Below are 26,148 nucleotides of genomic sequence, written 5' to 3' on the forward strand. Positions count from 1 at the left end.
TTCAGGAGCTGCTGCGTTACTTGACCCAACACACATACAATGAGATAAACTTCAGCCTTGTTTATGCAGTATGATTGCTTATGTCTGGCATCATCAGTGAATAAAGTCATCATCTGAGTGCATTTTGCAGCAATTTGAGGCTAACTTATTAAAGGACCATATTATCCTACATTTAAACAATTTTGAAAATTTTTGAAAAAATTTCTAAACTGTACAGCACGCCTCTGACTTCCAAAACAGCATATACCAAACATTAATAAACATTTTAAGAAGAAAAAGGTCTTTGTAAAGTAAATATAATGTGAGTTACGTGCCCCTTTGTGCCTTCCACTTGTTGCGTCAGGGGAATGCTCTGTCCGGGTGGCACCTGGACCTTGATTCCCCCATGAGCAGTATTAAACTTAGGAACGCCTTGCCAGCACCCCTGGCTGACCAATACTGACCCACTGGTGGAATGCAAGAATAGGATCACATAGGTTGCCCTATTGCCATAGTAACCTCATGTACACTGTGAAACGGCCGAAATTATGCACCCTGCCTTCTACCCTAGACTATTATCCTGAAACTTGTGATTTATTGTCCCCATGCTTGCTGATTGTAATCGTTATGGCCTAGCATACTTTTTAGACTGGTAATCTGTTGGAAAAAAACTCCATAAAATTAGTTTCCTGGGGGAGCCCTAATGGAATTCTCCGACGGGAATGCTCACGGGACACACCGGAAGCCAAGACGCTGTCTCGGTTCCCCAGCGCCTTGGAAACACTCTTCTGGTGGTGAGAACTCGCTGTTACTCTTTGCCTTACTTTGCTTTATTCTGTCTATCTTACTTATTGCCTCACTTAATAAAGAGCGTTTTGCTGCCTCAACTCCGTCTCAGTGTGCATGATGAATGCGTATTCGACACCCAAATTCTGTGGCCACTTAAAACGTAGCCCCTTGCTGCTAAAGTCTTTAATATGTGTTTTACGTGGCAAGGCATTCCAAACAAGGAGGGTGAAAAAAAAAAAAAAAAATCTGAATAAAAGCCTCTAGCAAACTTGTTCCCTCCACCTTCCCTCCTCTCTTTATTGAGTGTTAACTCTAGGTCAGGAAGTGGTCGTGGTCTCCGCAGAATGTAGAGGCTAAAAGAGGGAGAAGACGTCAAGGTAACTGAGAGAGAAAACACTATAGGGTCTGTGATTGGAGACAAGACCTCCCTTCCCCGTTAGCCCTTTCCTTCATTCTCTTTTCTGCCGTGTGTGTGTGTGTGTGTGTGTGTGTGTGTGTGTACACACACACAACTGATTCTTGAACAACATGCATTTGAATGCATGGGTCCTCTTATATATGGGTTCTTTTCAACAATAAATACAGTACCATAAATTATTTTCTCTTCCTTTTTTAAAATAACATTTTAAAATAATATTTTCTTTTTTCTAGCTTACTTTAAGACTACGATATATAACACATATAACAAACAAAATATATGTTAATTGACTGTTTATGTTATCAGTAAGGCTTCCAGTCAACAGTAGGCTATTAGTAAAGTTTTTGGGGAGTCAAGTTATACTTGGATCTTCGATTGTGATGTGGTGGTTGGTGTCCCTAACCCCCATGTCATTGTTTAAGGGTCAACTGTGTATATATACACACATATACATATATATGTATATAAACATATATGTACATGTGTAATATGTGTATATACACACACACACATATATATATCAGGTAACTTACAAAGAACATACAGAGCAAGGTGAAAAAGAAGAAATTGGGAAATGGAAATTTGAAAGTAAGAAAATTATGGAAGTCAGATTAATCAACAAATTATATTTCTTAAGTCTTGTCTAAGTAGCCGAATGTTGGCCATAAGTGTACATCTGACTTCCTAGCAGCCAGTGCAAAGAGGAGTACACAATCAATTGCATATTTCATAGTGTCTATAAGATTAAAACTTGAATTACCAAGAAACTACATGGATTAGGGTGCAGTGTTATAAAAAGGCATTGTGGGATATACTTAGCAATGTCCTCAATAGCATCTCTCATTGTACCAAAAAGTTCTGGAGGGCATGACAGAAATTTATAGGGGTGGGGAAAACAGAAAAGAGAGAATATTAAATTCTGGCTGCAGCTAAACATCCTGTCCCTGGGATTGGGCTGGGTTAATCTGAGCCCCCACCACTAATTTCCATTAGTTCAATATTCTAAGTGCTGCGTTGGAGGTTATAGGAGTGGAGAGGGATACTCACCTCTGCCTGCACTGGGGAAGTGTGGACTGATGCCAGGGGCCAGGAAGAGATGATGCCCGTGGAGGGATCCAGTGGGAACTACCCAAGCGAAAAGGCAGGGAAGGCATTCCATGCATGATATAATAGCATCAATAGGGCACAGAAGTATAGAAAGTGCTGATAGGAAGCTATGGGCAGTTTGGCACTGGAAAAATATGAAATAGGAGACAAGGTATAATGGGAGGTGGAGCTGAAGATGTAGGCAAGGGCTAGACTGTACCCATCTTTTGTGATTTGCTAAGAAATGTGGCTTTGCTCTGTGGGAAGATACTGATGTGCCACTGAAAGAGTTTAGGCAGGGGAGCTGTATTGGATAACTACTGCACTATAATGTCCCCAAATAATAATGTGTCCCCATATAATAATTGTCCCCAAAACTCAGTGGCTTAAACAACAATCACATATTCTGATGCACATATCTGTGAGTCTTTGAGGGGAGGGAGATTATACTTCAGGGTGCACATCTTCAGGTTACATGGGGTGGACCTGTTTGGGGTCCAGACTGAAGGAATAGCAGCCACCCAAGGTTAGATCTTCTCCCAGTGACATGTGGAAGTATAGGAGGGTGAGTGGACAGACAGATGTCTTTGGAGGCCTCATCAGAGAAGGGATACGCCCTTATGTATACCTACATTCCATTAGCAAAGCAAGTCCCATGGCCAAGCACAATGTCATCAGAGAGGGGAGATAAACTATCTCCTTAGTGGGAGCTATTGCAAAGTCACATACCAGATAATGGTATGAATTATACAGGGAAGTTTGTTTTTTATGAACAAACCTGTGATGGAGTTAAAAAAATAAAATAAAATAAAAACCAGATGTAGAAATTCGTATTTTCAGATAAGGGGCTGCCCAAATGTAATATCAGTAATGATAAAGTCGCATTTCTACAGGTAACCTGATAAAGCACTTCATATACATTACCTCATTAACTGCTGGAGGTTAGATGATTTGTTCAAGGAGAGGAACTAACAAGTGACAAAGATGGGACTCAAATTTTTCTGACTTGTGTTTTTCTGACTTATATTTTCCCTTTCTGTGCCAAAAGTACTCTTAGGAAGTGTGTTGAGGAGAGCCTTCTGTGTACCTGAGAGAAGGGGCGGTGTCAAAGAAATATTGCACTGGACATAGTTAAACAGGAAAGGAAGACTTTATTCCAGACTATTGCAATAGGAGAGAAAGAGAGAGACTGAACTCACCTCCACCGATATAAAAAGCAGGAGAGTTTTTAAGCCCTCAGAGGATCTACTGGGAAAGTACTGGAGGGCAGTGGGAATGGGAGGGGGAGTTGGTCAATATGTTTAGGGCCCTGTGTTTGCTGATCAGCAATCATTGAAGTTAGGCTTCCACTCTCCCAGACAGACTGGGATACAGGGGCCCTATCTTTGATGGTTCCATTTCAAACGGATGGCTTCCCAGTCCTTGAGAAACATTCCTGGGTAGTAAAATTGGTGAGAAGCTGGTAGATGATTTACATCTCAAGCAAGCAGAGAAATAATTCACAATGGCAAGTTTTCTAAAGTAAATGCTCTAAGAAAAGGATAGTCAAGGACCTATAGTCAAGGACCTGTCTCAAGTTTAGTCAAGCTGAGGGGAACTTTAAGGCCATCTAGGTCAGAGGGCAGCACCACCTTTTCTTACTCTCCAGGAAGCCAGGTCTCATCAGAGGACACATGCTAAGTAGCTGGTGGAGGGATTCTGATTTAGATCCTCATCCAGGTGAAGATGACTACCTCTCCACCTTGATTTCCCTAGGTGGTAAATCCCTGCTGTTTTCTGGCCCTGTCTCCATCCTAGAGGAAAGCATTCACCTAAATGACATGCTTAGGACTAAATGCACCTGCTTCTTCAGGAAAAACAAGTGTTTTCAGCTCAGAGACAATTCCATGCGACTTCACAAGAGGGTAGAATGGAGAAGGTGGAAGGGACTCTTGCAGCCTAAAGACAGAACCCAGGGACACAGAGTACCCCCTTCCAGAAATTACCATCATAAAAAGCCCAGCCAGTAAGTACCGGGCAACCTGCCTCATAGAGGAAAATGGAAATCTCCTTGGCTGGCAGTTCAGCTTGCCTAAGGGGCCCTGCATTGCTCAAAGGGGAGGTGATCTGACCTTAAAATCCAGGCCTCGGAAAGCAGGAGATGAAGGTATTTTATTTTTCCCTTAAGGCTTTGATGTTTTTCAAATAAAAATTTAAAAGATCCACTTCCTTTCCCTGAAGCTTCTTTGCAAAGCAGTGGATTTTTAGAAACGACTTAGGCCTGGGGGTAGGTGGTCCCTAAAGAGCAGAACCCTGAAGCCTCTCTTCCCCGTTCAGAGCATTAGGATTTTTTTGAAACGTTCCTTACCCAGCAACACCCCCTGCCCCCCTTTTTCCCCCACAGACATCTTCTTTCATTCTCCAAAGAACAAACAGTTACCCCTCAGGTCCTGCTACTCATCTTTCCTGAACCCCAATCCCTCCAAATACCAAGCTTTCCTCATTTCAGTCGGTAGCTGTTTCTCCTGCCTGGTGACTAACTTCGCGTGTGGCGGAGGAGGGAGCTGCTTTGGCCACACGATGGTGCGCGCGAGCCTCCAAAAGCCCGGCCGGCCACTGCTTCTCACACTTCTCCCCCTACCCGTCCCATCCGTGCCCCAGCGCTGAAGGAGCCGCGCCCCTGGCATTCCCCGGTGGGATAGCGGGGAGCGCGCCTCCGGAGCCTGGGAGGCGGTCGAGCGGCAGCTGCGATCGGCCCGCCCGGGAGGTGCGGCCGGCTGCGGGCGGCTCCGGCTCCAGGCTCCTCCTCCTGCGGGTCCAGCCTTTACCCCCGCATCAAGCCCCCACCCCTCTTTGGCTCGGCTCTGCAAATCCGAGGCTTCCCCGAACAGCCTAGGAGCGAAGGCGGGTGCAACGAAGGCGGTAGAAGGATCGCAGCCAGCCGGCCCCGCCGAGCCCTCGGGCAGCAGCGGCGGCGGCGCTGGAGCAGCCCCGCAGGCGCCGCGGAGTCCGACGTGCCCTTGCATGGCTAGGAGAGGAGAGAAGCCTCGGGAGGCTGCTGGGCAAGGAGGAAAGTGTGCGTGTGTGTGCGCGCGAGACAGAGTGAGGGCGGCAGTTTCTAATTAGGGCGTAGGAGAGGGCCGGGGAACCAGGGTGCGGCACCTCGGCGCCCCCCTCGGCGCCTCCACGGGTTCCCTAGGTTCTCCTGGGGCGGCGCCAGCTCCACTGCACCCTCACCATGGACTTGTGCAGAGTTGGGACGCGCCTCGGCAGTAGTGCGCCGGTGGGTGCCCGGCCCTGGGGGTGCGCGGGCGCGCGCGCAGGGATGGCGAGGTAGGATGGCTGCCCAGCGCGACCCTTGTCGCCCCAACCCAGCGGCCCCTGGCCGGTGCCGTTGACTCGCCGGAGCGCACAGGGGTGTGGGCGGAGGCGGCCCCGCTGCTCCCGTGCCTTTGGGTGTCGCTTTCCCTCTTCCACCCACTCGCACCTGCCACCGCGCGGATATCATGTCGAAGGCCGCCGGAAGCACAGCGGCGGCGGCGGCGGAAAGTTGTCCCCCAGCCTCTGCTGGCCCATCCGCGGCCGCCGCCGCCGTGGAGGACCTGTCCAAAGTGTCGGACGAGGAGCTGCTGCAGTGGAGCAAGGAGGAGCTGATCCGCAGCCTACGGCGCGCCGAGGCCGAGAAGGTGAGCGCGATGCTGGACCACAGCAACCTCATCCGCGAGGTGAACCGCCGCCTGCAGCTGCACCTCGGCGAGATCCGCGGACTCAAGGTGAGCGCCGGCTGGAGCAGGGAGGCTGGGCTCTGCGGGGCAGGGAGCGGGGCGCTCCGGGGAGGTGGGGCCAGGCTAACTTTCCCTCCCTCCCTCTCTCCTTCAACAGGTGAATCTCCCCATTGTCCTGGTCAGCACCCCTTGCTCCCCATCCCCAGCTCTTTGGAAACTTTTCTAAACTTTGGATGCGTTTGGTTCCCTCCTCTTCCCCATATGGTGCGCGCCAGCGTCCAGTTCCCTCTTGGGATCCTCTGTGGCCGAAGGAGCGGGCGCCTAGGATGCTGAAAGGCTGGGGGGAGGTGATGGGTATGCGGAACCTTTAATTTCCTAGGGAGTCTGGAAAATCAGTGCTTTGGGGAGCCGGGTGACAGCCTGGAAGGGGAAAAGGAAAGCGAGGGAGCGAGCGAGGCCAGGATATCTTCACCCTTGGGGTTCCGGAATACCATAGGGCTGCTCTGGTGCCACGTCTTTTCTGGAGGGCAGAGGGTGAGGACAGGGTGCTAATGCTGGGCAAAGGGACGCCCAGGAAGAAGCTGCAGGCGCCATCCTCGGAGCTGAAGTGTATCACCCGGTGCAGAAGAGCCTAAGCTCTGCCTTCACGTTTTCTACCTGCTCCTGTGCTTTTTTTCTCCCGAAATTCGGATGGCGTCATCTGGGGTTGCTTGTTCCCTCTGCTCCCAGTTTCCTCCCCAGATTGATTTTAATTCCATCTAGCATGGGGGAGGGGGAGCAAAGGGTTTGGGAGGCGCAGGGTTTTTTAAGGGTACCCCAAGTGTCAGTCTGCGATGCTTGCTTTTTCAGCCAGCCCTCCCTCTTTGCTATTAGGAAAACGAAAAGAAAAACAACAAAAAACCCGAATCCCCCCACCAACTTTCTTTTCTCCTTGGAGAGCTCTGAGTGTGCCAGCAGTGTGGCTGCCCGGCTGGCTGCGGCAGACCGGTGGCGGGGAACCGCCCTGCCGGCCTGCACCACAAAGTTCCTCTCTTCACCGCCTGTGCTGGTGCCTCCTGGTATTCCTTCCTCTCATTGTTCTGCTTTTGTTTATAGGAAGCCAGACACAAACGAAATCACTGCAGGGACCTTAGGGAGCAAATTCCCGCAGGCACATGCTGTTCTTATCCCCTTTCCACTCCCACCCACTTCTCAGGCAGTAGACACTCTCTTAATTGCCTCAGTGCTCCAGCTCTGGGACTCTGGGGCAAAGAGAAGGGGGAGGGGCAGAACGCTAAATGCTCACCTGGGTGCTGTGCCCACTCCAGGTGGAGGTCCCCCACTCCCCCAGATCCCAACTGACTGTCATATGGTCCCTAGAGTGGGTGCAATTAGGAAGGTCCCACAGTTAGAAAAACCCCAAGGCTTACTCTTTCCCTTGGTTTAATTCATTACTAATGGAGTATTTATTAAGTACCAGATTCTTGGGGGATTAGAGACAGGCTGGTGTAGCGGTAAGATCATCACAAAAGTGGGTTTGTATCTAGAATCCTCATTTACCAGGAGGGTGAGCTTAGGTATTTAATTTCTCAGAGCCTCATTTTATTCATCAATAAAATGCAAATGATAATAACCATCTCCTAGGGGGTTGTGATAATAAGCTATGATAAAGTATGGGAAGGTTTAACACTGGACTTGACTACAAAAAGTTGTAGTTATTCCCACCAGGAGAGGACATGTAATTGTATAGCTGTGTGTCTCCAGGATCTGGGTTTCTCAGGCAAAGTTGGAAAAAAGTATAGTTTATAACCCTCCAATTTAATCTCCCATGGTTTGAACTATAATGTGACTTGGAAGAGTTTTAAATTAATCAATTAATAGTATGGAGCATTGACATAATAGCTAAGAAATACTTGAAAATTCTTTCAGTTTGTGTGGATTGACTGTGCGCATGGGTCTACTATGTTTCCCCGAAAATAAGACCTAGCCGGACAATCAGCTCTAATGCATCTTTTGGAGCAAAAATTAATATAAGACCGGGTCTTATATTACATTATATAAGACCCAATATTATATTATATTATAATATTATATTATATTATACTATATTATATAAGACCAGGTCTTATATTAAGTTTTGCTCCAAAAGATGCATTAGAGCTGATTGTCTGGCTAGGTCTTATTTTCAGGGAAACACGGTATGTGTGAGTGGTGAGGGGCCTGGTCTTCATTCCGCTAGCCTTATTTAGAAAAATACCTATTACATCAGTTAAGGGTGGTTACACCCCAAGTACGGGTGTCTCCCGGTTGTCTAGGTTTGTGACCGACATTAAAAGATTTTCCAGTCCACCTACTTATGAAGTTCAGAAATGATGGGGGAGGGTTACTTTCTGACATAGCCTCTACGACTACTTCCCATTGTCCGGAGCAGCTGCCAGGTGGTATGTCCAAGACCTCTAACCCACCTCTCAGAGGGCTGTGGTAAAGCCCCGCTGAGAGGCCAGGCTTCTCCCTTCTCTTCATCATTTCAACTCAGAGCTTCCCTGGACACCATAGTGATCTGTAAATATGGTTGACTGAATAATTCTGGAAGGAAGGGATTGTTTTTCTTTCTTTCTCTCTTCTTTCTCTCTCTCTCTCTCTCTCTCTCTCTCTCTCTCTCTCTCTCTCTCTCTCTCTCTCTCTCTCTCTCTCTCTCTCTCTCTCTGTCTCTCTGTGTGTGTGTCTGAGGGTTTGGGATTCTCAGTTGAGGACTGTAAATTTAGGGTATTAAGGCTATAACACTTTTTCTTTTTTATGCCCCTTTGTATGAACTGCCTTTGAAATTACATCTAAATATTTTCAAGGCTACTAGTTGGTACTGCAGCTGTAGACGTAGGAAATGAGAGCATCAGTTCTTTTCCTTTGAGGGACCTGTGATTCTGTCCAACCACTGGCAAACTTGTTTGTATTTAAACATTTAAAAGGCAGTGCAGTGTGGGACAGTGGAAAGACAAAGGATTTGGAGTCTGACAATTTTGGTAGCTTGGGCAAACTGTTAACGTCTTTAAGCCTCAGTTTCCTCATCTGCTAACTGGGGATATTAATTCCACATTGGGTTTGATGAGGATTAAATGATACATAGATAAAGAAACTCCAGTGAGGTTAAATAGTTTTCTCAAGGTCATACAGATATAAAATGCTCAAAATAGGCTGACTTTCTTTTGGCTAGTTGACATTCTCTGGTTCAAATGTGTGGCCCTGAAAGGGGTGGAGAAAGGAGATTAGAGTTCTGATGTTATAAAGAACTGGATTCCTGAGAACCATATTTGTGCACTGCTGAGCATATATCAATACTTAGGCTGCTCTCGCCTGGAATTTCAGGGAGCAGGCAGTGGTTCGGGGAACTGGATCTCTGTAGGTTTTTTATCTGCAGCACATTAATTTTCCTCCTTGCTCCCCAACACAGCAATTCCCTGCCCTGCAATGATGAAAAATAACAAATTAAAACATTCTTCTTTAACCACAGATACAATACTTGAGAGTCCTATGAATGACATTTTGGATGATATGCTATGAAGTGGGTTTAATCTTTTAAAAGTCCACTTTAGAAAGATGGATAACATCTGGTGGCCTGTGGCAATGTTAAAAAGGACCCTTGGTGTTTTGAAAAAGAAAGCCCGAGTCTTAATGTGGCAGATTCGAAGAAGCAGGCTCACAAGGTTATTATTAAGCTGGTTGCTTAGCTGTTCCTCAGAAGGCAAAGGAAATAGCTCAAAAAGTTGGAGAGCTAATAATATTCCCAAGACAACTGAATATAGGAAGATGGAGCTGTGATAAAGAAAAATGAATGGGCCAATACCCACTCCTTTTTGCCCCGACTGGAATTTTGAGTAGCATATGTTTCACTCCATTTGAAAGTGCATTAACTACTTGAAGCCCACAGCAGCACAAGTCCTGTTTACTTCCCAGTTCGGGAGAAATCAGGAGTAGTTATAGGATAGTCAAAAGGAAGTATTTTCAGATGGAAATTTAGTTAGATGAAGAACATGACTTGAACTTTTATGAAATGCCAGGATGAAGCTAAATGTGGAGCAATTTCTGAAGCTTAGAAAGATTAATTTTGTTTGAATATTATTTTCTCAAAATATCCACAGCTTCTCATTTCCCCTAAAGCATCCATGTCAAGGGATCATTTATTCTCTTATTACTGTGGACTCCAACATAGCAGGGGCTTGCTGAAAACAAGAAGTCCTTTCTCAGTAGCTAGAGCTGTATCCTGTTTTGACCACAGGCTTATGGATTGAAAGGGTTGGTCAGTCCATAAACATATATTAAGTATTCAGTGTATGCAAGGAACCATGCCAGGTGAGTTAACTGTGCATCGAGAGATATTGGAATGGACTCTGCTCTCCAGAAGCTAAGACATCTACATTAGAAAAGAAATAAAAATGATGCCCGATGTGTGCTCTAGCTAGTGTGTCTAACAGGCATTAAGCAGTGAATGGGAAAGTTCATTCATTCATTCATTCATTCATTCATTTCATTTATGCCTGGCACTGCTGCATCCCAGGTGCCATTCTGGGGTTGGGGGTAGTCTTCTCAGAGGAATCTCTCCTTTTATATGTTCATACGCTGGAGAAGATAGTATTTTCTAGTTGGAAAGCTAGACAAAAATCAGGGTTCCTAATTAGCTGACATAGAGGGGCTAAAATTGGAAAGGCAGGAGAATGCCTTTATTTATTCATTTTCCCTGGCAAAGGGGAGGTGATGGAGGTTGATATGCAGGAGAGATGCATATGCAGAGAGTATTTTTGGAGATCAGCTGGCCAATGAGAGCCTGGCTTGGAGTGGGTGAGGGAATGGGGCAGACCAAGGCAGGGAGGCCAGGTGAGAGAGGCTTTTGGAAATGCCAGGCCTCAGGTCAGACAGTGGCAATGAGAAGTAAAAGGCATAGATAGGCATTAGAGCAAGGAAACAGAGTTGCTGGTAAAGTCAAGTGTTCTCATTGGAGTTGAACGCTAAGCTGCACAGAGCCTCTTCTTTCTCAGGCCTTGAACATCACTCCCACCTTCGGCCTCGTGCCTGTCAGGAGGTGCAGGACTTGGTTGGCAGATGTTTTCCAGTTTATTTTCTAGGCAATAGTGGGCAAAGTGTGGGAATTAATCTGAGTTTAAGAGAATTAAGTCCCCTCTCTGAGTACCTCTGGTTCTGGATTGGATGATGGAGTCAACAAGACCAGAGGTTTTCAGGCTTTGTACAGCAGGGGAAATCTTAGGTAGCTGCCCGTGTTTTACTCCCACCAAACCATGGTGCTTAAGAAACTGTTATCTCTTTTACTACATGTGTGAATGGAGAATCAATGGGGACTTCATAATTAATTAAAACATTTCTTGGTTGCAAGTATTAGGTTGGTGCAAAAGTAATTGTGCTTTTTGCAATTATTTTTAGCCTTTTAAACCACAATTACTTTTGCATCAACCTAATATCTATCGTAGGGGTGCAGTGTTCTGGATAAACAGAGGTGAACAGAGTATGTGGTTGGGGGTGGGGTCTCCATTGTCATGACTCTAGTGTGGTGAAGATGGAGACATGAGTAATAGCCACATTCAACCATATGCCATCCAACCATATGTGGTTACAAATTGTAATATGTACAATGGAGGGGAAGTCTAAGGGATATGGGTAGAGCATAGAAGGGAATTTCCTTTTGATTAAGGATAGTGGTCAGGAATGGTCTCTGTGGGAAAGTAACATGAATTGAGTTTGTGTAGAAGGCTGGGGTAAGGCAATGCAAGTGAAAAAGGGGGAAGGGCTTATCCCTTGAGGCCCTGAAACAAAGCCAATGTTGGTGGGGCTCAGTGCATGATGGGAAGGGAATGTTCTCATCTTCTCCACTGCTACCATGTGTCCACGCCACCATCATCTCCCTCTATCTGGACTAGCCTAGTAATCTCCTAGCCGGTCTCTGGGCTTCTACCTTATCCTGTCTCCCTGTCTTTTGTTCACCCTCCCACTCTCTCCCCTCCACCCCAAGCTAGTGTGTTTTTCACACAAAACTATGGTGATTCCTTACAAAATGAATCATATCATGCCACTCTATCCTTGGTCTGCCGACAGTCCAAAGTACTTCCCGTGGCTGACAAGGCCCTGTATTACCTGGTCTCTGACACCTCTCAGACCTCCCTTCCCAGCTCTGCCCTTCTTGCTCACCTCGCTTTTAGCATGCTGGCTTCACTGCAACTTGAGCCACATTTGTCTTGGGGCTTTTATACTTGCCTTTCTCTCTGCCTGGGATCATCTTCTCTCAAATGTTTGCTCCTTAATTTCACCCAGGTCTTTGCTCACATGTTTTCCTTCTCAGCAGAAGTGCCTTCCCTTAAAAAATAGTATACTTTAATCTGCTTTAGTTTTCTTCCCAGCACCATTCACTACATGGCCTCATGTTCTATTCCTGCTTTTTGCCAGTCTTTCCTACCGGAATGAAAGTCATATGATGTCAAGGTCTTTCCTGTGTCCACTGATGCATCACAGCATCTGAACTGGTACCTAGCGTATAACAGAGGCTTACTAAATGTTTGTGAATGAACCAATTACACCATTCATGCTGGAGAAGTAGGCTGGGTCATAGGACTAGGGCCTTGCAAGGCTTGAAGGATTTTGCACTTTATCCTAAGGGCAGTGAGAAGCTATTAAGGGTTTTAAGCCTGGGATTGATGAGATGAGATAAATGTTGGAAGTAGAGTTCAGAACACTTGTTTGGCTCAGAAGCGGAAGGCAAGGGAGAAGGAGACATCAGGCATAACTACAGGTTCTTATGCAGAGCAACAGGATGGGTGGAGGTGGCATTTGCTGAGAGGTGCAATTTGGGGAGAGGAGTCTGACTATCACTCAAGAGCTCAGCATTGCTTGTGTTGCTTGTGTGATGCCTGGGAAATGTGCAGGGGGTATAGCAAGTGGGGGTTAGCTGTGCAGGGCTGAAATGCCACTGGAGGGCAATTGTGCTGTTCCCTTATGGGGGGTTGGGGCTACATATCCCAGTCATGGTCCGAAAACCTAAGCGGTGCTTGTTGTTTGTGCTGATCAAAGGCCTGGTGCTTCAGAGCTTTTCAGCATTTCACAAGTCTCAAGGAGCCATCTTTCTCCCTTGATGGTGAGACAGGGGTGAGACTTTTTTTTTTTTTTTTTACTGATTTCTTGTTAATTAACAGGCTGCTCCTTAAATACTGACAGGATGACCTTGCACAAGAGAAGCTTTGCTGAGGTCCACTTTTCTGTAAAACAACGATAATAATCATTACCCCTTAAGTGTTTTGGTGAAAAATAGATGCGATAGTACATGTACAGCATTAGTAATTAGGCAGGGAGCATAACCAATACCTATTATTTTTATTTTTATGGATAGCTACAAACCTGAAGCTTCCTCTCACCCTCTCACCTCCTCTCCTAACATTACAGAGAATTCACTTACTCTAGGCTCCCTCGTTCCAGGGTGGGAAAGTTTAGGCCTGACAAATCTTCATATGGGTACCTTTCTTGAATGGTTGTATCTTTTTTTTCAGGATATCAACCAGAAGCTCCAGGAGGACAACCAGGAACTGAGGGACCTCTGCTGTTTCCTGGATGACGACCGGCAGAAAGGCAAGAGGGTGTCCCGGGAGTGGCAGAGACTGGGCCGCTTCACGGCTGGAGTGATGCACAAGGAAGTGGCCTTATACCTGCAGAAGCTGAAGGAGCTGGAGGTGAAGCAGGAGGAGGTGGTGAAGGAGAACATGGAGCTCAAGGAGCTCTGCGTGCTGCTGGATGAGGAGAAGGGCGCGGGCTGCGTGGGCAGCCGTTGCTCCATCGACAGCCAGGCCAGCCTGTGCCAGCTCGCCGCCTCCACAGCGCCCTACGTGCGGGATGTGGGCGACGGCAGCAGCACCTCCAGCACCGGCAGCACCGACAGCCCGGACCACCACAAGCACCATGCGAGCAGTGGCAGCCCCGAGCACCTGCAGAAGCCCCGCGCCGAGGGCAGCCCAGAGCACGCCAAGCACAGGAGCACCAGCCCCGACCATCTGCAGAAACCCAGGGCCTCCAGCACTTCAGATCACCCCAAAGCACTCAAAGGACCCAGCCCTGAGCACCACAAACCCTTGTGCAAGGGGAGCCCCGAACAGCAAAGGCACCCGCACCCAGGGAGCAGCCCCGAAACGCTGCCCAAGCATGTGCTGAGCGGGAGTCCGGAACACTTTCAGAAGCACAGGCCCGGGGGCAGCCCCGAACACGCCAGGCACAGCGGAGGGAGCCCTGAGCATCTTCAGAAACATGCCCTCGGTGGGAGCCTGGAGCATCTACCTAGAGCCAGGGGCACTAGCCCCGAGCACCTCAAACAGCATTATGGGGGGAGCCCTGATCACAAACATGTGGGCGGAGGAGGCGGAGGCAGCGGCGGAGGCAGCAGAGAGGGTACCCTCCGAAGGCAGGCGCAAGAGGAAGTGTCACCCCATCACCGGAACGTCTACAGTGGCATGAACGGTGGGTCAGTACGTGCTGGGGAAGTGCTTGGGCTGGGGCAGCTCTGAATTTGGCTGCATTGTTCTGAATGCTGAAGGGCTTTCCAGACATATTAGAAGGAGCAGGCTCTCGCTAGGGCGTGGGTTGAGGGAGGTGCAAACGTTTTCCCTCAAATGTGTGTTTCTTCCCTTTGATTTGTTTTAGTTTATAGTTATCAGTCAAGTAAACTTGGAGAAGATTAGGAATGAAGGGTTATTGGAGGGAGAGGGTCAATAATTCCGTGGGACCTTGAGGAGTCAGGGTGAGATTTGTGGGTATTGTAGATAAAAACAGAACCTTTCGAAGGTTCTTCCATCTTGAACTTGAGCATTTTCCAAGTTGTGTGCAGTTTCCTACTGGGGCTCCCTTGTGGAACAGATGACTAAAAGATTTTTGAATCAATTTAACAGTTTATGTGTAGGAAGAAATGAATGTTTATTATGAAAAACAATAACATCATTAAAATGGAAATTTGCTGTCCCTAAACAGGCTTGCTGATTGTTGTCTGAATGCCTATAAATATGCCTTCCTCGACCTTGAAGATTTTTGTCATGGTGTTGAGGGCCTTAGTGTGAATTTGTGACTTTATTTTGCACCTAGAATGCATCAAATGATTCTCTTCCCTACTCACTCCGAACCCACCCAATTCTCTAAACTCCCTGAAACGTATCCTGAAATGCATGCTCTTTTACATTACAAGAGACATCTTTTCTGGATGTTTAAATGTTCTTCTTTAAAATATACAGATGTGTTTGGACACTCCTTTGGTTTCCAAAGCATAACATCCGCTGCATTTGCTGATGTGGCTCTAAACCTGAGTTTTTCAACCTTTTGGAAGAGGCTTAGTTTTCTGCATCTTGGTTTTGAAACCACTTGAATAGAGAGGAAAAAAAATACTTTAAAAACAAACAAAAAAACCCCTCACAGTCCTTTCATGTTACTTACAGTTGAGTTGGAACTAAAACGATTGGTTTTATACACTGTGGGGTTTTTTTCATTTAAAATATCTGAGGTTTTTCGCTTTATATGAAAGCTGCTCCAGAGTCGATGTGCAGTCAACTCTGAGCAGTGGCGGCTTCCAATTTTAGCAGTGACACAATGGGGTAAATTTTCAATATTGTCCTTGGGGATTTACCTGTTGGATTCCATTTCATCCTAATCCTTTTCTTGTAGTGCTGAAAATTGACTCCTGAATCTTGGCTTCTAATGCATCCAATGATCTTTTATGCGCCAGTGGAACTAGAAAGAAAGGGTGGGAGAGATAGGATGCTGCTTTCTTGCTTGTGTGTGCTGGAAAGTGAAGGCTGGGAGAAGCCAATTCACCTGTTGTGTTGAAGCCTCCTGGCTGGCTGGCTGAGGCTGTTATCAAGTTCATTGTTGCTTCATTCACTCTTTCCAGGTGAGGCAGAGATGCTGCCCCAATTGCTGTGGGCAGCCTTGGCTGCACAGCTCTCACAGGAGACGAACGTCACTTAAAAAGATATTTTGGTTGTTTTGCTATCATGAGATGGGTCATTGCCATGAAGCTTGTCTTCAGGGGGTAGGGGGTTAACAGGAAGGTAAAGTTAATGACTTCTCCATTTTTTGATTATTTTTTAATGAGCATGAGAAGTAAATGTGTGCACTATTTTAAGGAAACTTTGTATCTTGAACCAAAAAAAAAAAAAAATGACTTAGGAGCAGGAGGTTCACTCACTATAAACAATTCTTTACAAGAGGGCTTTTTAAAATAAGGAATTCATTTAGTTTAATCAACATGTAATTTAACTTAGAAGATTTTAGGTGCGACTTTTAAAGAATACCTGGCATAAAGTAAGGTATGTCGCTAGATAAGATGACATTATATCATGGCTTATTGTCTGGATTCAGATAAATTTAGTGGGTCAGGCAAATGTTTTTTAAAATTTAACAGTTTTAAGTTAAAAAGTTTGATGTTGCAAGGTGCATTATTAGAATGACACTCTAATGCTTGTGTTTACTTTTCTCAATCTTGAGTGACAAATCTGTTGACAGTTGATATCCTCACCAAAGTATATTTGTAAGTACATTTGCATTACGTTTTTATTTCAGTAATTAATTGGAAAATGAAGTGGTACAATGAAATATTTATGGATCATCAGTCTATAAAGTTGGGCATTGGTAGCTTGTAGTTTATGCTGCCATTACAAATTAATTTTTGATATGAATTGTAAGACATGATCTTTTATATTTATAAATCCCCGCACACTTTGGTTGAATCATTGACTTGTAAACAAATAGGAATCAATAGCAAGGTTAATCTCAAATTGCAGATTTGCTGAGTCATTTACAGAGTCCTTCTGTTTGGAGTTGCTGTGAGATATGAGTGTTTTGGATGAGTACTTGCATGTGTGAGCAAAAAGCAGGTGAAAGCAAGTGGGAAATGTGTCAGCATTATGGTACAATGAAATAGAGATGGTGGGATATTGTCCTGCTTGTAAGGATATACATTCCCTCCAGAAAGACACACATATACTCACTGAGGAAACATCAGTGAGAACGATTGCTATTTTAGTTGACTGTGCCTTGGGCATCTTTAAATCTTGTGCCTTCAGCTACAAACTCAGTGGAGGAAGTAGTTGATGAACTTGACCTCCAAGAATATCCTTTGGTTAAAACAGTTGGCTTAATTTCCAACTGGATGCAAAGATGAATTTTAGGTATTTTTCTTCTCTTAAAAATATCCAAGGCTGTATCTAGCCATTTTTAAATTAGTAGCTGATTAAGAAAACAATAAAAGCATTGACAAAACAAACAGAAAAAAAAAATCTCTAAATTGAACAAAATGCTCATGAATTCATTTACTTAGGTTAGAAGTTATTATTCAAGTATTTCTTTTCAATTTGTAGAAAGTTCCAGTTGCAAAGAGGAAGTAGATTCACCCTTATCACATCTAGACATTAAGGCATTTGTCTATTCATTCAAGTTCTTGCTGTATTCCAGATTTGTAAATTAAGTAATTGAATCACCACTTCTAGCTATAAATGTACAAAAAATGATAACCTTTTTGAGAATGGGGGATTCATTTACCTGATTCCATTGAAATCTGAGGTTGGATTGAAATTTTTTAGATGAAAGTGTTCCCTTCCACAATGAGACCAAAGGGTTTTGCTTCCAGATATCAGCTGGCAGTCTTTACTTTTTAACAGATAACTTTTTAGCCAAGGTCATGGATGCCGTGGATGATTCAGGTTCTTCCAGCAATAATGACTCTACTGTATTGTTAACCTTCCAGACAAAGATGAGTCTGATCATCAGGTCCTTACAAATAGTCCACCCATGGACCATTAAGAATCCAGAGGAAAAATAATAAAAATAGTTTTACTTTAATTCTAGAGGCACATATTTCTGGTTATCAGCAACTGAGCAGGAATAAATAGAAGAAACATTACTCTTTATTTTATTATCTTTTTTCTCCTAAAAACATTGCTTAATTATCTTTAATTTGACATTTTTGAGCATGTTCCAGTGAACAAATAGCTACAGGCCCTCGTTCAACATCATCTCAGTATACATGAGGAAATTATTCACTTGTGTTAGACAAAGTCCATTTAGAACTACATTTGGCCTTGCCAGATGGAGTGTCAGGGTTGTAAGTCTTCCTCCTGAAAGCTTCTTTCTGCTTCTTTTCTTCTTTTGTGAGAGTATCCCTAGAGATAGAAAGAGCAGGCTGTTTCTCCACCAGCTCTTTCTCTAGAGCAGGATTTCTCAGCAGCAGCACTATTCACACTTGGAACCACATAATTCTTTGTTGTGAGGGGGTTGTCTGTGTGTTTTAGGAGATTAAGCAGCACCCTTGGCTCTAGCTACAAGCCACCCCCAGTTGTGACTAATTAAAAATTTCTCCAGATCTTACCAAATGTTCCCAGGGCATAGGGAGTAGGCAAAATTGCCCCAATTCAAAACCACTGCTTTACAGCAGTGCTTTTCTATCTGGCTGCAGATTAAAATCACTGTGGTAGCTTGGAAAAAATACCAGTGCCTCAGCCCCGCACTCAGGGGCAAATTGAATTAGTCTGGCACTGGGCCCAGGCATGTTGCAAAAAGAGCTCCTCAGGTGATTCTAATGAGCAGACCCCGTGAAACCCACCACCCTAGGTGAGTGGTGGTTATATAAGATGGGTTTGTATGCGGGAAGCTCTCAAACACCCAAGCTTCCTGGGAACAAGGAAGTCAACTTTTTTCTTTGCTGAACTCTAAGACTTAGAAGGACTGACCCCAGAAGGTACTGTAACATGTTACCCTCTCAACCCCAGATTAAAGCTATCTGATAATGCACTTTGTAGAGGTATGCATTGAAAATTTGAGTTTTTGGCAGGTGGGATTGTTAGATTAATTTGGGGAAACTCTGGCATATGAGTAGTTCAAGACTACTTTTTAAAGCCTTCACATCCAGATGGCAAAAGAAGAACATGGGTTTCAAGCCCATTTACAGTAGATGCCAATGGTGCATGTATATCATGCAATGCCTGCATTGCTAATGCATATTTCCCACAAGAGAATACTGCATGTCCAATCTCTCAGTTTATAGGTTTTACCCTGGGTTTTAAGACTGCTCCTTATTCTCTGTTGAAGTTATTAATGAGTGAACAAAAAATGCTGATAATACAAAATGGCCTTGTTTAAGGAGGGGTAAGAAGCTGTGTGTGGAAGAGCCCAGCAAGACTTCTCTGAAGCAAGGTTGTCTGTAAATTAAGTAATGGTGCACTATGGCATGAATAATTACTCTCATAAATCTTGTATTTTGCTTAGAAAAAGTCAGAACATCACTTATGAATGAATTTGGACAATAGAAATTGAATGTCTCTTGGGAGAAAATTTTCAACAGTTACAGTTTACTAGAACTGATTTTGATTGAGGACCTATGAGGATATTTTCTATTGTGTGAATTGACCCAGAGATGGTTAAAGAACTAGATAATAGTTTTTGGTCTTAACTTTATTGTGGTGATTTGGTAGCCTTATATCCATTTTGATAGGACGTCAATTTAAGAAGTTTTGAAAAACTTATACAATACTTGTGTGTGCAAATTGCGTTTATCATAATACATTAGAGTACTCTTATTTAATGACATACAAATTAATATTGAGAATATTTTGTAATTTCTTAAACTATATCTGTAAGGCAAACTGTTATTGGAAAGCCTGGATGGCATAAAAGGTGTTTTCTAATAGAATGTAAGTTTTTCAACTCCACTGGCAATAATAGTACAAAGCTGTAAGCATTCTTTAATTTAGGGGATTCTTTTCACCTTTCTCCAAATGAGATTTTCTATATCTATAACCTATATGTTATATATATGTGTCTGTACATATATGTTTTAATAACTTTAGTATTACATCTGAACAATGCCAAGCATTAAGTTGACTGGTTCTGTTAAGTCAAACAAATGTTCAGATATATCCAGTCACATAAGCCAGTTGCTGCTATGAAGTCAACCCAAAATCCTATAGTTGTGTTATTTTGACCCAATTGAAATAAATGTTTGTATTTTTGGATTCATTGCAACTTTCCAAAAGATATAATAGAAAAAATATGATTATTGAATTAGTGATACATTTATCTTTTTAACTGAAATAATTTATAACGAAACATGGGGAAGTGAAAAGTTATGGCAAGTATTCCATTTCATTAGATAATTTTGCAATTGTCAAAAATGTCAAGTGAGTACAAATACAGTGATATATATGCATATATATATTAGGCTGGTGCACAGTTATCGTGGTTTAAAAGGTTAAAAATAAATTCAAAAACCGCAATTACTTTTGCACCAACCTAATACATGTTTTAAAGGATAAGGTTTTACTTGTGTAGCACCACCATTGGGCCAATGTATGCTTGATGAAGTAATTTTATCAGATTGAAATTTATGACCTTAAGCTCTAAAACTTCTCAAATTTTAGCCACTTCTAATGTTTAGAGACCCCAGGGACTCTTATGCTAGATGGAACTGTGAGTCCTTACATTAAATGGCCCCAGGTGGCTACTCTTTTTTTTTTAATATCTACTTTTAGAAAATAGATTTTCAGTTACTTCAAGTACCAGTGTGCTGTTAGGAGTATTCCTTGCTGCCTTCAGCTGGCCTGACTTTAACTCACCTTCTCACTGTTTCTAAATTCCATTCTGCTGTTGCTAATGGTTGGTCTGGAAAGTGAATAACTACACTGAACAGAGCTGTTTAAAATAAAGAGTATATGGCCTTGAAATGTCCTTCTATGAATAAAGTGCATGACCTTTAGTGCATGGTCCATGTGTCTTGAGTCTAAGTATTCTTGCTTTCTAAGGTTCATCTTTGCTTATTTTTTGGGTCTTGAGTATGCTTAAGAGAACTTAAGTATTTCTATAAGAATGCAGAACTATTTGCTTCTTGGGTCCTTTGGCATAACCAATTTGCCTTTAATAATACTTTAATACATAATATCTAGGGCAAGCATTTGTGTACATTTGAGAAAATTAGTTTGAATTTGATTCTGGGAAATATTAAGAATAGTTTCAAGTTCTGAAATGGGCCAATTTTCAAGAATTCTGGGAAATTTGGGATTCAATATCGAGTAGACCATGGGACACCTGAGAATACAGATACGAAATCTCAGCTCTAATTTATAAGAGTCTCTAATCTGCAAAGGGTGAGGTTCAAGTTACTGCTCCTCCTGACATAAATTGCCTCCTTTTCAGAGTGCTATTCAGGAGTTTTCAATAGAAAGAGTGGCTGCTCTTTTGGAGTCAGAGGATCCTTAAGCCACAGAGAGGCAGAAGAGGTGTTTGAAAAGGGAAATGGCAGAGGAACAGCAGGTTGCATTATCGTCCTTAAAAAGGCAATACCGGTTTGTCCTCCCTGGGATAAAAGGTGATACCTGAGTTATTCACACATGGTTAAATCATTTACAATTTTCACATAACGAAGAGTTATGCGTTATAGAGCTTCTGTACTTGAATTTTTATGGAAGGGTATAGCAAGTCTGGGAACGTAGTCTTGGCTCTGGGTTGAAACTAGGCATACATTCAATTACCAGAGAGAAAAATATTTATTAGGTTTTTTTTTTCTTCTTCATGTCTTCAGTTATTTAAGCCTTCTGTAGGCTTTTCTATGAGCCAGAATATGTTAGGGATAAAGGCTGGGTGTGGGGGCAGAGTCCCGGAAAGCAGTTTCCAGGCTCTCGGCCTCACATAGACAGGTGCCTGGCTCAGGTAGTAAATGGCCATCAACTGTGATGGGATGGCCATCAGCTGTGGCTAGTTGGCTGTCAGCTGTAACCAGTGAGCCATTGGCCACTAATATAACTGCTGTGGCTATGCTAGCAGAGAGAGAGGAAGGAAGAATGGGGGCTAGCAAGAAGATGGCGGCTGGGCTGGCAAGCGTGGATGGTGGTTTGCAGATAGTGTGGATCCAGCCTCCAGTGAGAGTATAGTGCCGCCAGAGAGAATATAGTGGTATGACTCCCCCATCTATGGCTCCGTGGGTGTTCCTTTTTGGCCTCACCATATCCTGCGTTCTTATGTGGGGAGCGGGAGCAGAGACCCCACAGGCCGCCCCGCATGACAAATGGCGGAGCGAGCAGGGTCTCCCGCATGACACTGGGTTTGGTAATTGCTCAAAGATGATATTTCAATTGTTCATGTTCTCTCTCCACACACAGTATTTAGTGTTATTGTATGTATATTTAATTAATTGTATGTATATTTAAAATTAATTGAATTTGAAGATATTGAATGACTTTTTAAATACCTTTTTACTTTCATTTTCAGCTACGTAAAGAAATGTGAATCCTTACATTTTAAAATCTTGCAAACAATATTTGTAGCACCATGTATGCCTGCTGCTATGGTTGAAGGGTGAATGTTTTGGTTAACTTTTGATAACCAAGAAATCAAAGGTGCTCTCTAATGCTTCCTGAGTGAGCTGGCTTTTCTACTCAGGTGTATTTATCGTTGCTATAAACTCAGGATTTTGTCTTCTAGCCTTGATTATAAAGGAAACTAAAAGGTCTTCTTATCTTCTATTGTAGGGTCATTTGGATTTCAGGGGAAATTCCTGATCTGAGCTGTGTGTAGCTTTCTGAGTGTCCGTAATTGCTAGTTGGTTCAAAAATGATGAGAAGCATCAATTGCAGTTGGGGCAAGGTTTGTGTTTTCTTACCAGTAGGAAAAAAATAAACAATTAGCAGTGAATATTTACTTATATAAACACATATACATGCATGTGTATAGGAGTGTATTAGTTCAGTTAATTGAAAATGGATTTTAATGCTAAAGCATAGAAAGAAATTAGGACATTATAGTTGTATTTAGTTTAAGAAGTCATGGAATCAGGGTGACTTAAATCTGTAAAGTACTGTACATTTTATCCAGTTCCAGGTTCCCATTTTCTGAATGAGAACATGGTCTTATTTTCAGTGAACTTCCCAAGACCAGTTGCCAAGTTAGTAGAGGACTAGAATCAAGATGACTATCAGGGGATGGAATCAGTTTTATAAGGAAGACATTTAATTTTCTAGACCTTGAGGTCACTTGAAGTAGGGGTAATGTTAATAATAAAGGCTAAATTGATTAGAGAACCATTCTTCCCCCTTTTCCTGTTGGAAAGTCCAGAAAACCAGAGACCTGCCATGATAAGAATGAGATAAGAAGTGTCAGTAGACTCTGGCCTGGTGATTTAGGAGGTGAGCTTGCATCTATTGCCTGGGAATCCCTTATTGGGCCAGATGGGGTGTAGAGTTCACAGCTGACGGACAACTACTGAAATGTGTTCTTAGTAGGAGGAATATTTGCGCTATTAGCTTGAGAGGCCAGCAGTCTCATTACCTGTTTTCCTCCCACACACTCTTTCTACTCGAAGACCACATTCCTTCCAGATAAACATTCTGTGAAGATGGACTGACCTTAGTTCCGTCCTCACACATCCACTTGTATTCATAGCCAGAATGCTGTGTGTTGGGAGAAGTGTCAGCTCTGGACTGCTAGAAACAGAAGGGAAAGAGACCAGGAGCAAAGGGATGGGCCAGATGGCAGCACCAACTGCTCTCAAGGAGTTGTGTTTTTTAATAACTCAGCTTATTGCAAACAAAACTAATTAAGCCAGTTATTCTGATTTATGCTACTATAGACAGACGTAAAGTATACATAACATTACACTTTTGATGGCATTTAAAAGGTCAGAAAATCTGAGTTGGCAGATTTCTCTGCAAAGCATGCTGGACTGTTGAACCACTCTTGAGAATTCAAATTAACCATGCTCATTAATTCAGCATCTCTTCTATTTCCCTAGACAGCAAGTGCCAATTCACCATTCACCCAAACAGAATAATAAGACCCTGAAAGGCGAGTCATTAGTCATATCTGTAGATGATGGATTAGACAGCACTAACAGGGAAGTGAGCTAAGAGTCAACTTAGAGTGGGAAAGAGAGAATGAAAATAGCAGACTAAGGCAGTGTGAGGGAGACAATGCCATGAAGAATTTCAAAGGATCTGTCTGTTTGGCAGTGCAGGCTAGGAATGGGCACCTGTCTTATGTTGAGTGGCAGGGCAGGCTTCTTCATTGTTACAGGAGCCAACCAGAAATGTCCTGGCTCTACAGCCAAGGAGGAAACTGGCCGAATTTAGCTGCTCATTTTACATATGAGGGCGCTTGGGTAAAGAACACAGTTAGGATCAATTAAAGGTCTAGATATAAATATTATCCAGGTGGTTTGTCATGAATCTCTTCCCCAGTATAGTGACTGTCATGAGAAACAGTTTGGAATCAAGTTTCTCAAAATTTGTAGAAGGATAGCCTTGAAAATTGCTTATTTTTACAGTGTTCCTATAGCACTTAAAATGGAAACCAGTACTTCAGTCCTCCTAACCCTAAAACTATGTGCCACATGGTTTTCACCCTTAATTTCTTTGGCTTTATCCTGTTGCAATTTCAGAATTGTCCACTTCGGGGTTTATTGGCCTACCACATAAATCTATCTTTGATGGAAACATTATCCTTGCCAGAGTCTGTACTGCCAAGTATATATACAATAGGCATTCATTTAAAAAAAGAGAACAAGGCTGGTACTATTGTATCTATTATAGAGCATATTTAGTTATTTTTCTATTTGTGGTATCTGGAATTTCACACATATATTAAAGTAATATATAGATAGCTATCCTTAAATTGGCATGTGGTATCCAATGTTTATTTATGGTTGTAAAGCAGTGAAACAATTTTATAAATCTCCTTCAGTCAAAATCCATTTTAATTGTGAATAAAAGTGATATGTATCTTAAAATATTTAAAAACAATTTAAATTTTTCATGGAGTTAAATAGTGTAATGCACTAACTTTATTTTATTTTAATTTTTTAAATTTATGGGGGTAGCACTGGTTAATAACATCATAAAAATTTCGGGTGTACAACTTTATAATACGACATCTGTATAGTCCATCATGTGCCCACCACCTAAAGTCTAGTCGCCTTCCATCACCATGTATTTGACCCCCTTTACTCTTTATCCTCCCCGTACCTGCTTCCCCTCTGGTAACCACCATTCTGTTGTCTGTTTCTGAATTCTGAATTGTTTTGTTTGTTGCTTTTTGTTTTATATCCCCCATATGAGGGAAATTATACGAGTCTTGTCCTTTTTCATCTGACTTGACCTAATACTCTCAAGATCCATCCATATTGTTGGAAATGGCAATATTTCATTCTTTTATGGCCGAGTAGTATTCCAGGGTATATAGGTACTACATTCTTTATCTAGTCATCTGTCAAAGGACACTTGGGTTGTTTCCATGTCTTGGCTGTTGTAAATAATGCTGCAGTGAACATAGGGGTACATGTAGCTTTCCAAGCAAGAGTTTTCAAATTTTGGGGTAGATACCCAGAAGAGAGATTGCTGGATCATATGGTAATTCTAGTCTTAATTTTTCAAGGAACCTCCGTACTGTTTTCCATAGGGGCTGCACTAATTTACATTCCCACCAACAGTGTATGAGGGTTCCCTTTTCTCCACATCCTCTCCAACATTTATGCCTTGTTTTATTGATTATAGCCATTCTAACAGGTGTGATGTGGTATGTGATTGTGGGTTTGATTTGCATTTCCTTTATAGCTAGTGATATTGAGCCTTTTTTCATATATCTGTTGGCCACTTGTATGTCTTCCTTGGAAAAATGTCTGTTTAGGTCTTCTACCCACTTTTAATCAGATTATTTGTTTTTTTTGTTGTTGAGTTGTATGGGTTCTTTATATATTTGGGATATTAGCCCCTAATTGGAGGTATCATTTGTAAATATCTTTCCCTATTTGATTGGTTGCCTTTTTATTTTGTTGGTGGTTTATATTGCTTTATGTTGCAGAAGTTTTTTATTTTAATGTAGTCCCATTCATTTATTTTTGCTTGCCTTTGGAATGAAGTTGGCATTAACTTCTTAAAAGTCATCATGGCACACTCTGCCCAGCTGGAGATTTGGATATAGAACTGGCTTTGCCTCTTTCTTGTTGTGAGACCTTTAGCACACCACCAACTTCTGTGGGCAAAACAGTGTAACGGGCTGGAAAAAGAGGTATTCTAAGTCAATAGTCCCAGAATTTGGATTTCACAGATATGTAAACCCTGAGAAAAAAACCTGGAATTGCCAACTTTTTTACATCTGTTAGGTATGGATAGCAAATTAATAAATTAATAA

General features: G+C 43.0%; 1 protein-coding gene across 7 annotated transcripts in view; it reads left to right on the forward strand.

Annotated features, from left to right (window-relative positions):
• Window positions 1–5,757: 5,757 nt before the first annotated feature.
• CCDC85A (coiled-coil domain containing 85A) overlaps window positions 5,758–26,148 on the forward strand; it is a 174,695-nt gene continuing 154,304 nt past the window's right edge. For all 7 annotated transcript variants that reach the window (XM_019753165.2, XM_019753167.2, XM_019753168.2 and 4 more), the window contains exons 1-2: window positions 5,758–6,024; window positions 13,497–14,454. In XM_019753165.2, coding sequence (XP_019608724.1) covers window positions 5,758–6,024; window positions 13,497–14,454 — 1,225 coding nt within the window. The remainder of the gene's footprint in view (window positions 6,025–13,496; window positions 14,455–26,148) is intronic.

Source organism: Rhinolophus sinicus, linkage group LG05 (genome assembly GCF_036562045.2).
Source record: "Rhinolophus sinicus isolate RSC01 linkage group LG05, ASM3656204v1, whole genome shotgun sequence".
Lineage (NCBI taxonomy): Eukaryota > Metazoa > Chordata > Mammalia > Chiroptera > Rhinolophidae > Rhinolophus > Rhinolophus sinicus.